At 43.4% G+C, this 17,057-nt stretch overlaps 1 protein-coding gene across 1 annotated transcript in view; it reads left to right on the forward strand.

Moving 5' to 3' along the window:
* shank3a (SH3 and multiple ankyrin repeat domains 3a) overlaps positions 1-12,741 on the forward strand; it is a 122,097-nt gene extending 109,356 nt beyond the window's left edge. The window contains exons 19-25 of the mRNA XM_076089871.1: positions 2,020-2,100; positions 2,226-2,249; positions 2,632-2,759; positions 3,061-3,166; positions 3,750-4,276; positions 4,383-6,502; positions 12,171-12,741. Of these exons, the coding sequence (XP_075945986.1) occupies positions 2,020-2,100; positions 2,226-2,249; positions 2,632-2,759; positions 3,061-3,166; positions 3,750-4,276; positions 4,383-6,502; positions 12,171-12,741 (3,557 nt within the window). The remainder of the gene's footprint in view (positions 1-2,019; positions 2,101-2,225; positions 2,250-2,631; positions 2,760-3,060; positions 3,167-3,749; positions 4,277-4,382; positions 6,503-12,170) is intronic.
* Positions 12,742-17,057: the final 4,316 nt, after the last annotated feature.

The raw sequence follows: 17,057 nt of genomic DNA on the forward strand, positions 1-17,057 counted from the left end.
TGGTTCTGACCAAGAAATTATCATTTTGGTTTTTTTGTATTGATTAAACAAACAAGAATGTGTTAATTAATGAGCTTTAGAAGTGCTGGTAGGCAGGTTTTTTACCTTTGCTGTTTCCCCTTGTTTCCAGTCTTTGTATGCTAAATTAAATAAGAGAAGTATCGGTCATCTCATCTAACTATCTATGTCTATATATTAAGGCATTTGTGGTTGATGTGTTCTACTATATAATGTAAAATGTAGGCTTGTGTGTAAGCTGCTGAGGACCACAGATGTTTGACACGCTATAGAACGAGTGAGGTAGACTAAACAGACAATGGATGGTAAGATTCCTTTATCGTAAAATCAAAGAAAAGATGGACAGACGGATTCAGACAGTGCAGACAGCTTTACACAAGATGGTGAATGTTAATTGTTTCTGAGCTGAAATCATGATTTGTCAGTCCTGTTTCAAACTCCTAAATGTCTTCGTGTTTTTTACATCCTAAGCTGTGCAGACCGCCCTGTCCTGCTGCACTTCTTCTCCGCTGGGATTACTCTGTATATCGTGCCGCTCCTTTGCAGAAATGCACAGCCTGCTAGCTCTGACACGCACTCACACACAGAGACTTGCAGGCAAACAAAATTTCTCTGCACCATGCGAGGCCTCACCACTGCCACCGTTGCCATGGTGACTACCCTGCATGTTTGAATTAGGCATTACATTACAGCAAAAGCATCTCTCTCTCTCCCTCTGACTCTCTCTTTCTCCCTGTCCTCCTCCATCTCCTCTGCTCCCTGCTACTGTACCAGAATGTGCAGACCGGTGAGGAAAAGAAGATGTTTGATACGGACTGTACCGAGGATGCCGTTCGTACTCTAGATCTGCAGCTGCTGACGACAGCGGGATAGTTAGGCGTTAGTGAGGCACTGGGGCACCCGTGGGATTTGGCGATCTATCGCTCTACAGTAGTGCATTGAGTGCCAGCTGGTCGATCTCGGATAGAGTGAGCTGATCTACTTGTATTGTGGAGTAATGATAAGAAACTTGGGTTTGTCATAGCATGTAGAGACTGCCGCTGTATGTGGCTTTATGATTTGTGTCCGACTGCATGGCATTACGTCGTTACTGCAGACTTAACATGCTGAAATACATTACACCTTATTTTTCATTTGGTTGATTACGGTGTTTATTGTAACCTGATTTAAAGCTTTTTATTTAAAGCTGTAACTCTACCGTTTGCATTTGGAGCTGATATTTGTTAGATGTGTTTTACCGCTTTGGGTGAGACGATAACAGCCCAGTTGCCTTGTGTGTGTGTGTAGTAGGATAGGGAGGCTCCGATGCGCTTTGGGGTACAAAGCCTGCACCGCATCATTTTCCTTAGCTGTTGAATTTACTGTCATCTCTTCGTCTGTAAGCCCACATGTCATCATGTCCTTCCTCAAGGAGTTTTCTCTGTGTATCTGCATGTGGTCCCGCATGTGGGAGGATATGCATGTGTGTGTAAGCCGGTGTGTCGGCGCCTTTCTTTCTGATACACTCCTGCTAAATTCCAGACAGGCCGCATATTAAAAGTAAGATGGACAACTTTCTCCCTCTCCTTGCCACACTAATTTTACTCATTCTGCCTATTGTGGCAGACAAATTGCGTTATGTGTGTAATGGGAGGGTTCAGAAAGCTAGGGATGTTACAGACTGGACTGAGCTGTACATTTACTGCCTCTGGGCTCCTCAACAGAGACGAAATCTTGCAGCACAAAGACTAGAAAACTGAAAGTCTTGGAGACAGACTGAAACATTTACAAGCTGTTGGACCAACAAAGGGCAAAACATGAAGAAGTCGGGCTCCAACCGTAGCCTGAACAAGGTCCTGGCTAAGTGCGGGCCGTCCAGTTCGTCTGAATTTCACCAGATCAAAGCAGTGAAGACAGGATGGGCTGGCCGTCTGGGGGATGCCAGGAGGGCACTGAGCCGCAAATCCAAAGGATCTTCATCCCCCTCAACGTCATCTTCAACACCATGCCTTTTTTCCACAGCTCCCCCACCACCCAAGAGAGCTCCCAGCACCACCCTGACATTGCGCTCGAAGTCCATGACCGCTGAGCTGGAAGAACTGGGTGAGTGCCAGATAGCTGGCATGCAAAACTTGGTGTGTCTCCTAACTTTTAGAGTAGTCAATTCTTCTGTTGGCTTGTTCTCGTGATTTCCCCTCCTTTGCTGACGCTATCTTTTTCCCACCAAGCTTCTGCTCGGAGGAGAAGAGGAGGTGAGTCTTAGGCAAAACTTTGACACCTCTCTGAACATCATAAAGATAATTTATCACTGCTGCATTAATCTTAGCAGTGTTGATTTAGAGCCGAAGAGCAGAACACTTGAAATATGCGGACTGTCTTTCTCCACCTTTTCTCTCTCTGTCCCTTTCAATTCATAGTGCTCACTCCCTAGTGGTCATCAAAGAAACACTGTATTGAGATTTTGTACAATACCATGCATGCCCTCATATTTTAGTGTATAACTACATTTTGGAGATTCCCTTTTTAATCACAATTTTTAATCCCTACTGTGTTAGCAATGTCAGAAATGATGACACAATGTTTCCCAGGTCTAACGCCTCAGTATTTAGTTCTGGCTCATTTCCTTCTCAACAGACAGACTAGATGAGATGTTGGCATCCCAGGAGTCTATCTTGCGTTCTCAGCCCTCGGAGGCAGATTACAGAGCAGCTACTGTCAAACAAAGGCCTACCAGCAGGAGAATAACACCAGCAGAGATCAGTGTGAGTGCACCTACACACAGCACACTGGCAGACATGTTGGCAAACATACAAACTCAATATGATGTATAACACACTGCGCTATGTAACACTGCACGCATGTACACAAGTATGCTTTGTGCTACTTTGTTGTTGGTATTCTGTATACAGTGCCGGAGTTTTAATGAAGCTTTAAAGTCTTATTTGTACACTGCACAAATATAGTTCCTCATGGAAAGATTAAGTAATGATATTTGTTTTTTAATTAAAGGCATTAAAACTGTGTTTCACTACACAGTAAATTCCCTGTTTTGTTGTGCTGCAGTCACTGTTTGAGAGACAAGGAATGACTCTACATGGAGGTCTTCACCCAGGCATTGAGAGAGGTCATATACCACTACCAAAGGGGATGTCCAGGACCAAGTCTTTTGGTAAAACAATCACCCATCCTGTACATATTCAAATAAGGTGAATGATAGTGTATCTTATGTGCAGTACGCTTATAGGTAATATATTGACATGTAGAGAATATAAGAAGCTTCATTCTTTTTATGTAAAGTTGCATCATTACACCCACAAAGAATAGCATGTAGACAGCAATACAACAAATAGAAAAATACTGAAGATGAAGCTGCATCTTCATCAATTCAATTCTAAGTTGTGGTTGACAAGAAATAATGTGCAAAAGTGCTTAAATGGATATTCACGAAAACACAAGTACAGAGCCATTTCAACTGTATATATACACATACATTATTAATACTATATTAATTATTTTCCTTGTTCTCAAGAACACGCATTAAACAAATGTTCAATTCATTTGTAATATAAGTAAAAAACAGTTAGAGTTACAAGTTGTATTAAAGTGTGTGAGTTAACAGATTTACAGATGGATGCATTGCAGTTTATTTTTTAGGAAGCAGCTGTGGACCTGCTAGGCTGGTATAAAATGGTCCAATTTCATGAGCCTACTCCCTGTCACCAGAAGGTCTGTGCTCTTCCCTCCCTCATCAGGTGCCACTGAGGAGGATCGTCTGTCTGCCCTTGCAGGCGAGCACAGATTTCCCCGCAGCTCCTCTATGACAGACAGCCTCCGAGAGCACTCACAGCCCCATCCCATCCCTCCACCGCCACAAACAGCACCTCCTCCTCCTCCCTACTACCTAGACACTGGTCCTCCCCCAGCCTTCTGTCCCCCTCCTCCCCCATCTAGGACCCAGAGTCAGGGCCATGAGCCTGGGGGACGCTCCAGCTTCAAGCCCTCCTCCTTGGATCTACCTTACGAGGCCGCTCACCAGCAGGCCACACACATAGAGAGACAGAAGAAAGCCCGCTCCATGATCATCCTGCAGGACTCTTCACATCTACCTGTAGAACCTACAGAAATTCCCCGTCCTTCTGGTGCTACTCCACCTGAGCGAATCAAAAGGAAGGGTCGGGTTATTGACAACCCTTATGCTAATGTAGGACAATTTAGCATTGGACTGTACACACCCACCAAGCCCCAGAGGAAGAAAAGTCCCCTGGTTAAACAACTACAGGTAGGTTACACATCGGGGGTGGTCTTCTGTTTAGTTTTGCTTTGCTTTAGTATCAAAGACCCCCTAACTTTAAAATATTTGGCTGATTTTTTTTGTCTTTATGCAGGTGGAAGATGCACAAGAAAAAGCTAGTTTGGCCTTAGCTACTGCCCACTCCAGAGAGAGCTCACCCTCAGGACGACACTCATATACCCATGGACACACACACACCAGCCGTGCAGACTACTACCAGCAGCAGCTGATGGCTGAGCGAGAGCGTATCCGTGCCCAGGGAGAGATGATGTTTCAGGGTAAGGGCCCCTTTGCTGCTGCAATAGCTGGAGCAGTGAAAGACCGTGAGCGTCGCCTAGAAGAACGGAGGAAATCCACTGTCTTCCTTTCTGTTGGGACCATGGAAGGGGCGTCTACCACCAGCTCTGACCCCCCCTCTCTGACTCAGTCTCACTCCATCGATGAACGGATGCTCACCAGAGAGCTGGGACAGCTGCCTCCCCCTGCCTTGGCCCTGAGCCCCTCACCTAGTGGGACCACCTTTATCCATCCGCTCACAGGAAAGCCCCTGGACCCTAACTCTCCACTGGCTCTTGCGCTGGCCGCAAGGGAGAGAGCACTGACCTCCCAGAGCCAGTCCCCAACTGGAAGCCCAGAGCCTAGGACTAAACAGGAGCGGGCAGTATTCATTGACCCTCAGACCAAAGAGTCTCCACATGGTGAAGGGGCACCCACAACTCCCCCTTTTTCACCTAAAAGCGCCAAGGCAGCGGGGTATGGAGTTGGATCCTCCCCAGCATCTATTTTAGTTTCCCAGCCCACAAAACCACAGTGGACCACATCACCATCACCTTTATCATTCAGGAAGGAGATGGAGGCCAGAGTGGAGGAGAGGAAGGAGGAGAAGAGACTAGAGGATAAAAAAAGTATGTTGATTAGTATTATGGATACCTCGCAGCAGAAAACAGCAGGGCTTATCATGGTCCATGCTACCAGTAACGGCCAGGCTGTCGGGGTGGGTTCAGAACTAGAGCAGACACCTGCCCCAACATCCACTGAGCCCAGTAAATCTCTAAGTCCACGGGCTAAATCTCCCAGTCCTACGGTCTCCCAGCCCCAGGCCCAGCTCCAGCTCCAGGCCCAGCCTCAAACTCAGCGTCCTGCCAGTCCAGCCCAAGAGAAAAGCCTGGCTCAGGGAAGCTCTGAGGAGGATGTGGATCCGTACACAGTGACCCTGCCCCCTGCAATATTGTCCTCCAGTGATGAGGAAACTAGAGAGGAGCTACGTCAGATTGGAGTTGTTCCACCGCCAGATGAGTTTGCTAATGGGCTGCTGGCACTGGCAAAGGCACAGGCACAGGGGACACCAGTGTCCCCACCTAAACCTGCCTCCTCTCCCACCGCCCCTACAACACCAACACCCAAAACTCCCTTTACCCCAACAACCCCAACTGTGACACCCACCCAGCCTCAGCCTCCCCAACTGGCACCTCTACCCAGTGCAGCAGTTGTCTCAGGGAAGCCCTCTGACCCTCTGGAGCCCCCGCCGGTGGGCGAGTCTGGCTCTGCGGCTGACTCAGGCGTGGAGGAGGCTGACACACGTAGCTCCAGCGACAGAGAGCGAGACCACCATCTCGAGACCACCAGCACCATCTCCACGGTCTCCAGCATGTCCACATTGTCCTCAGAAAGCGGCGAGCCTGCCGACACACACACCACGCACACCTCCTATGCCGACGGGCAGACTTTTGTGCTCGACAAGCCGCCAGTGCCTCCTAAGCCCCGACTCAAGTCCCAAATAGGAGGCAGTAAAGGCCCTGTCACCTTCAGGGACCCTCTGCTGAAGCAGAGCTCTGACAGCGAGCTGCTATCACAACATCAGGCTGCTGCTCTGGCTGCTGCTGCAGCTGGAGGAGCTGGGCTGCCTGCAGGTGGTTCAGCCTCAGTGACTGGACTAGCCCCCACCAAGCCGCGCTACCTCTTCCAGCGGAGGTCCAAGCTGTGGGGGGACCCAGTGGAGCCTCGTGGACCAGGGGTGGGGCTAGGTATTGGGAGTTTGGGCAATCTTGGTGGACTGGGACTGGGGCTGGGTTTAGATGAGGGAGCAAAACCATCTGTTATGGGGGAGCTCAGTTCACGACTACAGCAGCTAAATAAAGACACTAGGTCACTGGGAGAGGAACCACTGGGAGCATCATTTGACCCGGGGAGGAAGTCACCTGTGGCAGGTGCCAGGTAAGAGAGAAGCTAGTAAAATTTACTCCGAAACTGTTTTAAACACTGAGCGCCAGAACAAATGGTTTTATTAAAAGTCTTTTACTCAGATGATGGCAGAGACAGAGAGAGTTAGCAATCTAAAGAAAGTCCACTGGCCAGCACAAATTACATTATTAAATGAATTATAATTGTACACTTGTCAGACATTTCTTTTCTCTTGTTTGCCAAAATTTCATTTATTATTTAAAAGCAAACATATTTCTAGTCTTCGAGTTTATTTTAGTCTTAAATCTGACAACATTTCTCTGGAAAGAGGGAAAGCTTGAGGCTAAGTTAAAGAGGGCAGCCTCAATTTATTTCTGTGCATGATTCGATTTTACTCACATTTTAAAACATGCAAATGAATCCATATTTTAGCCAGTCCACTGTGATGGTAAGCGGTAGTGAGATCAGAGGTCCCCAGCATTGCTGGCATTAGCTTCCCTGACAATGTTAGTGTAACGACATTGTTAATATGTGCTGTACCTTTCTAGGGGTCGTACAGTAAGTTGCAACATCAGTAAGTAAAAAGCAAATTTGAAGCATAGAAAAGAGGCAAACACAAACTTGGTTCTCACACAGCGACTGCTACAGGGTCATCTGAAGCATCTGAAGCACAATGCTGTTTTGTCTGTTATCTGTGGGTTTCTTGTTTTCACACCATACCTGAAGGTACAATGAAGTCCTTTATATTCCTGCAGATGTGAGGACACCGAAGAGAGTAAACCTTAAGGTTATAGCCCCTAGGGTAAACTTAAGCTTTTTTTAAATATAATTTTCCTAACAAGCCTTTCAACTAATCCCATTGAAAGATAACAACCCTTATATACATTTTCTTTCATGTGTTTTATTTTAACTGTTATATGTTACCTTGTTTGCATCACCTGATTTATTCACTTAGAGTCTGTCGTAACAAAATTTATTTTAAAAAGAATATAAAATATTTGGCTAAAGGGTTTAAATACACATAATTGGTTTTAGAGATATACAGTAGTACTACAATTCATGCCTCTGGGTCTAAAGTGCTCCTTGTTTCTATAGTTACAACTCTACTCCTTGACATACTGTTAAGTGGTCTGGGTAATTAAGTGCATACTATAGACAGTAGTAGTCAATAAGGAGACGGTAGTGTGTGTGTGTGTGTGTGTGTGTGTGTGTGTGTGCAGTAATAGTAGTAGTAGCAGAACTGGTAGTAGAATAGTATCTGTTGGTGCAAACAAGGTAACAGGGCTCGGAGGCATGCACTTCCTGAAAGCCTCTCCTCATCTCACACGCACTCTGTTGGGTTCTAACCTTTGACCCTGTTAGTAGCTACCTTTCCAACTTTCCAGAGTCCTTGTTCAAATAATACGTAATACATCCTTATATCCACATTTCTTTGCAGCCATCACTGATATAACTCTGATAAGACCGCAAACGTTCCTTCTTATCATCGCCCCCCCATCCTACCGTAATATCAGTGATAACCTCAAAGATTTAAGGATGCATTTTCAGAAGTATTTGAACATGACTGAACTATAATGGTGTGTCACATTAATATCATCCCCTCATGATCTTGGCATTAACAGCCATGTTAATGATGCGACTAACAGACAAGTTCTGAGGTGCCACTGTCACATAAATGTCTTCTCTTTTGATCTACTCAGGATTTGGCCCAGTTGTGTTTCTAATGATTCGGCAGGTTGTACGAACAATTGCAATTTTACTTTACCATAAAATTGACACTAATTGATGTTAATTCTAATGTGCTGTTCAGAAGAGCTCCGGAGTTTGAAGGCACTCTTCAGATGACGTCTTTTTAAAGCCTTGCTCCTCAACTTTCTTCTTCTCTTGTCCTCATTTCTGTTCATATGAATAAGGAGGGTGGAACATTTTGCTTTCATGTTCACTATACTTCACTGCTGGTTATGAGGAGCTAAAAGATATGAGGAGACATTCCAAGGTTTACAAGATGTAAACATTGACTCTTTTGCAGTCCTCTCGTCGTGTTAACATGGGCAGGAGGAGCTGACCAACTCCACAAAGCTGAAACTACAGCGCTTCACATTTTTGTGTTTCCATTCAGCTGTCAACTAAATTAGTTACATAGCCATCAACGAAAGGAAAAGTCTTGCAAGAATTGATCAGTAGAAGGGCTATATTGGGTCAAATCACTCTCAATATCCGCGAGCACAAATGAGATCCACGGACAAATGAGATAAAAGCTTTGCAAGCAGAAGAGCAGTGATAGAAGGAGTGCGCCAGGGGACGCTCTTCGCGCTCAGAGCACGGTTTTCTCCTCGCAGGCTTCAATTTTGCTCACACGAGCAGAGATATTCTGCGCGGAGTGATGTGAAAGCGCTTGCAAAACTAATATGCGTATGCTGTTTGAGTTTGACCCGCAGGACCTCTACACAATGAGGCATGGGTCTCATTTGTGCGCGCAGATATTGACAGTGATTTGACCCCATAGGGCGAGTAGTTATTGGCCTTTCAACATTAGACTTTGGCAGAATTTTGTAACTCTTGTCCTCTACTTGTTGTTGTTGCTTCTGGACATGTTTGATGTGGAATTTAGCTACAGCACCTCCATCAATGTAGCAATGTCATGTGTTTAGGCCATCTTTTTTTTATTTTTATGAAAACAATTGTGTAAGCATAGACTATGCTGCATTCTAAAAACATTATTAGCATGCCCCGCCCCTTCACCAGTAGTGGACTACTATTACTAATACCAAAATACTTTTCGTCGAAGAGCTCATTCATCCATTTTACTTAAGACACTGCAGTGCTTGGGTTACCATATAATTAAATTTAAAGTCACCATGTGACATTGAGCCAAATTCAGCCACCAGTCATTGGTCCGTACCGCAACAACATCGTGATCCCTGGATGGAGCAGGTGACCATGATATCAAACACAACATATCATGCAACACTCACTCATGATTGGGCTCATCCTCTCCATGCAATCAAATTCATCCCCACTAAATCCATCCCAACAGTCGACCCCCGGCTGTGACAAAAATGATCATGCACACCATTATCTCTCTCTCTCTCTCTCTCTCTCTCTCTCTCTCTCTCTCTCTCTCTCTCTCTCTCGTTTTTCCTCACCCCCTCTTTAGTATTTCACATGTTGTATCGGCATCCCAGCATCCTGTAATGTTGCTCCATCACTTAACTGTGTCACATTTAATCCACATGCTGCTGTATTTCGTCTCTGTATACACCTCGTTCACATGCAGTGTATCATCATAGCTTTGGGTGGTTTAGAAACCTGTGGTTCTCATTGTATTTCATCTGTGCTTTTTGGTTTTCTGTTCTTATCTTTTAATGTAATTTGCATAACTTTGTTTTGTTTTTCAGTGATTGTGTTGAGGATGGCCATGGTCCCTGACTGTCTTGCTAATTGGACACTGTAGGTTTCTTAAACCACACTAAAACAGCACAGAATATATTTGATAATATATTTTGAATGCGTATGCCTTGATTAGAAAACACACCTACACCACATTCCTTAGATACAACTGATATAAATGCAAATATAACTACTGCTTTCACGATTTATATATAGATGTGTTTACCAACAAGAATAAGCTCTTTTAGTCCATCATTTCAGAATGAATACAAAAGCAAACAAAAGTCAAGGGACATGTGCCCGCCTTCTATTTGTTTGTTTGTTTTTCTTTTGTTTGTGCAGTGTTTGATATGTGAATAGTGTACTCATTTCTCTCTCATGCAGCCCACTGGTCAGACCTTCCAGTGCCGAAGCATACTCTGCTGTCTTTGTCATGCCTATACATCAATAACACCATCATATGCACTCACATAAATTCATGGATGCAACAACACTCAGAAAGTCAGATGCACATACCTTGACACACACACACACACACACACACACACACACACACACACACACAATGCCTGTCAAAGACAGCAGAGTTGGCTGAAGCAGACAATAAGTCTGGTTGGCAGGCTGCGTCTCATGGAGTGATGCTAACATTCTCTCCCATTGCTCTCTCTCTGCTCACCTTGCATGCTCCGCCCTGCTGCTCTGATCTGATTGGTCTAGAAGTGACTGTGCGCCCAGGAGGGCAGGACGACTGTGTAAGTGCGCATGGAGCTCATCTCATAGCCGTCGGCTCCCTGTAGTCTGGTCATTTTTCCAGCCATGTGCGCTGCCTATACTTTTGTTTCATCACACTCTTTAGTGCACACCAAAACACATCTACACACATGCAGTAGAGGGATAACACCTGTGGCACACCTGTAAAAAAGACACTCACTAGCATGCATGAGTAAAGCAGACACCATTGCACCATCTCTGATCACATTTAGGCTTCTGCTTCTTCCTGCTTGCACCAAGCTAGACAAAATCCATCTAATCCATCCCTCTTCTCCTTTCTGACCATCTTTTCCTCCATTGGATCAGTAGCAAATGAATCAGCCACTTTTAAACTGTTTCACCAATTTATATTATTTTTTTTCAAAAGAGGGTCAAGTGTGAAAATGAAGATAAACCAGCATTTATTGTACTTGTGGAAGATACTGGAATAACAGCATCAGATTCTTACTGGTTAAGAATTATTGCCAGATTTAGTTTGTACTAATACAAACTGCATTCTGGCAATAATTCCTAAAATCTTCCTCTTCATGCTGCAGATGGTAAGATTACGTTTTTTGGTCACTGAGACTTACTGCATTGAATTAAGTGTTAGCTGCACTTCGGTGCAGGGCTTTGGAAAAAGGATGCAGCTTTTTGTACCTTCATGTGGCCTTTGACAGATGTGATTAATGTCACCTGTTTTCTTTATACACTCTATCTCATAGAAGTCATTTAAAAAAAGCATAATTACTGCTCTGTATGTCATTTTTCTAAGTAATGTGCAGCTGCCTGTGTTCAGAGGTGTGTGTCTGTAGAAAAAGTGTGTGTGTGTGTGTGCCTGCGCGCAGTATGAATTTCTGTATTGTAAATATGAATTCAGTGCTCGGTTACTGCAGTTTCAATGTCAGACAACAATTATATTTGATATTCTAATCTAGTTCTAAGATGTTTGCTGTTTGTGGGTCCCAGTGATCACTTCAGGAAAGCGTATTGTATCACTATTCCATAACAGGAAGTCGATTTTGATTGAGTTCATTACGGGAAAAATACTTTCAGTAATGGTCAGATGGGTCTGTGAAAATATTGACATATTATTTTCAAATGCTGCCTTGTAATCCTTTGTATAAGTTCATGTATTACTTGAAATAGTGATGAGTCTTATGTTACGTATGCATGATTGAGTAGTACATCGATTTTTATCCAAAACTATAAATAATCTCAGATACTCCAGCCAATGAGTGCAGCTTGCTGCTTTGATGTTGCTGTGTTTTGAGTATCGTGTGGTCTGCCTAACAGTCATTAACCTCAAGCCTACACTAACTTAACCTTTAGAGGAACTTACAGCGGTCAATACATATAACCCTAAGCTTGATCTCTTTTTCCTCTTCATTACTTTTACTTTGTTTTACCTTCACTTCCTCTGCTAACATTCCTGAAACCCCCTCTCTCTCTCTCTTTCTCTCTCTCTCTCTCTCGCTCTCTCTCTCTCTCTCTCTCTCTCTCTCTCTCTATTTCTCTCTCTCTCTCTTTCTCTTTCTTTCTCTCTCTCGGTCTCCACCAGACTTTTCAGCAGCTTAGGCGAGCTCCACACCATTTCTCAGAGAAGTTACGGCACCACATTCACCGTCCGCCCTGGCAGCCGTTACCCTGTCAGCCGACGCACCCTAAGCCCAGGATCAGGCTCACCTGATCGGGGCGACCCCCTTGGACGATTCTCAAGCTTCGGTCTACCGACCTCACCGACTACACCGCCACAAACCATCCTCAAATCCTCTAGCCTCAGCCTACCCCAAGAGCCTAAAGAGGTGCGCTTCGTAATGAGGAGCTCCAGTGCCCGTTCCCGCTCTCGCTCCCCGTCCCCATCACCTTCCCATTCCCCCGGACTGGGGTCACCACTTTTAGCCCTCAGGCCCTTCCATCAGAAACCCCTCCACCTCTGGAATAAGTACGACGTAGGAGACTGGCTGGACAGCATAAATCTGGGGGAGCACAGAGCAGGGTTTCAGGAACATGAGATCGAAGGCTCTCACCTCCCAGCTTTAACCAAGGAAGACTTTGCAGAGCTGGGAGTGACACGAGTCGGACACCGCATGAACATTGAACGAGCACTGAAAATGCTGCTAGAGAGCTGACCCCTGCCCTGAGACACAGCAACAGATGGAGAGAAAGACGACGATAGAACGGGCAAGACATAGAGTTGATGAAGGGGAAAAGATAGGGACCGCTCCTCTTTTACTCTGGCTGCTTTTATGTTCTGCATCACAAATGTTAACCTGTGTACATTAGCGACACTTTATGTTCTTGTTCTGCATTAACACCTTGCACTTGGCACTGCACTGAAGAGGGGGAGTCAACACGTGTTTCCCCCTCTACTTGGCCCTGAGTGTCTGCCCACCACCTTGCCTGCAGCCAATTAGATCAGACCTCAAAATGGGCTCCGGTCTTTCTTTGCCGAGGAGAATCGCATGAGCTCCGGTTAAAATATTTGATTTGTGTAAGCTTCAGTTGTTTCCCTAGTAACACCCACACTTTCTCTCTCTCACTATTCCCTCCTCTCCTCTCTACCTCTATCACTCCATCTATTAGGCCTCAAAAAGCCTTTCGCAGTTTGAGTAAAGGAGGAGGAGGAAGACTTTTGTTTTCCAAACAGAAAGCTCAGTTGCCTTTCAAAATATTTATAGAGAGACCAACAATGATGAACACAGGACTATGGACATAGTGCAGACACAGCTCTGACAATGTGTGTCTTCTCTATACCTGCTGTTGTTTTTAAACCTAAGACTTTCGAGCCCAGAGGTGGAGCTCCACCTAGTAAACCACGGGAGAAAACCTCTCCGCCTCGGTACTCGGACTGTGCTATCTATTATATTTGGAGAATGTTTAACCAACACTCGTGGCTTTTTTCATAATCAATTTTTTTGGTTTTCCAAAGGGAATATTATATATAGGTATTATATAATATGATATACATGTATCTAAATATAGCTTTCAGAAGAAAAGACAATGTTGCAAAGAGGAAATGTAATAAATTAATCTGCGCCTGTTTTTGGTTTTTAGTATAGAAGGCAGAGAGAAATCTTAAAATGTATTCCACCAATAGTTTACTAATTTCTACCAATTATATACATATATATATATATATCTAAATATATATTTGAAATTTAAAAAAAAAAGTATAGAGATATAGATATGGAAATGATTTTCTTTGTCATAGGTATACAACTTTCCTTATGGTCACCCTTTCTTGAACCGTAGCATGACAAGTTGCATCATGTCTTGGACAGAGAGTTTGATGTTTGTTTTTATTTTCATATGGTCTTCCTTCATACTAAAGGGCATCCCGTAATGTGAGGCTGAGACCCCAGTTGACACCCATCCCTACTACTTCAGCTACAAATCACACTCACGTGGTTCTGTCCCAACTTGATCCACAACAACAGACAGTAAGGACCACCTAACGACACAGCTAACTGGTAAAAGAGGCACTTCATCTTTTGCCTGTTTATCACTCAGGGATGGATGTTTGGGGCACTAGCGTGGAGAGGCTGTTGGCTGTTTTATAACTATCCATTTCAATTATTATCTGTGAGGACAAGTTAACACCACCACAGTCTGAGAGCCAGCAAGATTTCCATCCCTGTGAACCCGATGAGGCTTCTCAGACCAGGCTGCACAAGGTCTGGTGTAGTGAAAGAAGGAAATACTGGGATGTTTTCTCATCACCAGTAGAGAAAGAAATGGTCATGGAATTTAGCAGAAATCTTTCATTTTCCTTTTTTTTTGCTGCAGAAGTAAACTGCTACCAGAAAATATGTTCAACCTGGCCAAAGTAAGATAAAAAATGTTAAAATAAAGTACATTTTGTTTTCCTTAAAACCTACTTTTTTACGACAGAAAAACTTGTCATACACAGGCTTAAATTAGCTAGACACAAAGCCTGTGCCCTTCTAAAATGCCACTGCAGGAAAGGTGTCTGTGGTTTATCAGGCTGTGGGGATGGGAACGCCTCTGGAAGGTCTTACAGAAAATTCAGTTTTTTACAACCTGGCTGTGTCTTGCAACATCGCTACTTCCGTCTCTACGGTTTGCTAAGTGAGTAACATATTATCATAAACGGTGGCAGCAGGAACTCTAAAAATAAGAGCCAGGTTGTAAAAAGAACTGAATTGTTTTCTTTAACAATACAAAATCTACAATTGTACTCATGAGTAGCTTCTGCTGGCAGTGAGTTTTATTCACGCAACAAAAGGCATTTTATCCATAGCTTTTCTCTAACAGATCTCTTATTACCACTAAAGACCTACGTACATCAGCAGCATCCAGTCAGTACGCCAGGCAGTTTGACTTGGGGAGAAGTTGTGTGCATTTCTTTTCTTTTCTCTCTTTCTTTTATGCCAGCAGTTTCTAAGAACGGGTGGTAATTTAACGTCGTATCTGGGTTGTGGGAATAGCACTCACTGCCTCACTGTGACCTCACTGATTATTTCACTTCTGACTCCAGTGTTACGGAGTCGTCAGACTCATTTTGGACGTTTTTGTGTTCGTTTTTATCTTTTTTATTCTTTTTTCCTTTCACTGTTGATTTGTTACCCTCGGATACTGTGGGTAGATTTTGTAGCGTGTGGAACATCATACTTAGATCTTTCACTCATTTGAATTTTAGAGTGACAGAAAAAAAGACTGAAAAAAATGAATATCCTGTCCATTCTAAACGTACTTACACTTGTAAAAATGAACAAACTACAAAAAAAAAAAAAAATCTTTTTTTTAAATCACAAGCAATGTAAATATGATAGATTTCATATAAATTTTTGAAAAAACAAAAAGTATATAGATCTATATATGAATGTTTGGCATATATGCATAGTTAACCACCTGTGGAAAAGGTGAGCAGATTTTATTCTTTCTATGAACTCTTGAACTTTGAACTCTGAACTCTGAACTAGGGGAAGATTTGCACAAAACAAGGTGACAAGGTGCTAACATAAAAGCCACCCATCATCCAAGCGCATGTGTGCATCTGGATCCCCCGAATCTCTCTGTGTGGTCGTTCCTCTTCACCATGTGTGTATGACTGTGTGTGTGTGTGTGTGTTTGCAAATGCTTGTTTATTCCCATTTGTTGTGTGTATTTGTTTGAGAGAGAGAGAAAATGGGGATGCACGTGACAATGAGAGAGTGTATGGTTGTTAGGGTTTACATCTTTGGAGCTAGTCCACTATAGCCTTACTGTGTTACCATCAGAGATTCCCGGCAGTGGCTGTGTCACACAAACACGCGCACACAAACAGATAAATGCACACATTCATTCATCCTCTATATAGTGAACATCATTGCCCTGCATTCTTGTTTTGTACTGAGTTACGTCTTCAAAAAAGTGGACTGCTCTGCCCAAAGGGAGAGACAGACAGACAGATCACCACAGGGTATTGAACGAAACCATTGTTACATTTTACGTTGCAAGACACCACCATAACTCACCTTTTAACTGTGTAGGTACAGCTTATGCAGTGTCACTGTTTTGTACACCCATTCCCAGATGGCATTTGCGCTCCTTACCCTCCACTCTGTCTGGCAGCACTCCTTTTTCCTTTTTCAGACCTTCAGTTTCTGAGTTTTGGATATGCTATATGAGGCGATCCAGTGAGGAATAAACAACACAAAGGAAAAATGTGCCAAAAAATAACTTAACTTTTAACTGTATATTTGTGTTTGCTTTAGGACTATCTTAGTTACAGCATTATTGTGCTGTTAGACTCAATAATATGGTGCCATCTCCTGGAAATCTTGAGAACTACAGACATTTGTTTGATCTTCCTGTATTTCCTACAGGTGGAAATACAGTCACTGTTATTATTTTGTAAAGAAGCAGGATATTGTTTATATATAAACATATGTGTGTGTGTGTGTGTGTGTGTGTGTGTATATATACACACACACACACAACACAGCCTGTGTATATCTACCTGTGAACTTTGCATTAACATTTCTATTTGCATTTTGAGACAAAGTATCACAATTGCTTGATTTTACTGTGATGATGGTTATTTTCCAGCTTGGCTTACTGTTCCCATATAAATACAATCACAAACACTGAAGACGTGGAAGTGTACAGTCTGGACTCGCACAGACTGGCCTGCTTAGAAGAAACTAAGCTGTAGTGAATACTTAGTTCGATGGTTGTGTAAGTTTACCACAAATAAAGGTGCAAAATGCAATGTGTAACAGATTTACACAACATTTGGTGAAATATGTTCAGTGAAGGGTTATCTTTGTCTTATTTTCTAATCAACAAAGCACAATCTAAATAGTGTAGGGGGAGCAGTGTAACCTTTTTAAAAACCCACTGGAACCAGTGATCTTATCATCAAAGGTTTTTTTTTTTTTCATTGTTGGTTTTCTCCTTGTTTGCACTGTGAAGTTTAGACTGGTGGAAGTATCCCTGCAAC

Source organism: Anarhichas minor, unplaced genomic scaffold (genome assembly GCF_050575085.1).
Source record: "Anarhichas minor isolate MPS153535 unplaced genomic scaffold, ASM5057508v1 ptg000011l, whole genome shotgun sequence".
NCBI lineage: Eukaryota > Metazoa > Chordata > Actinopteri > Perciformes > Anarhichadidae > Anarhichas > Anarhichas minor.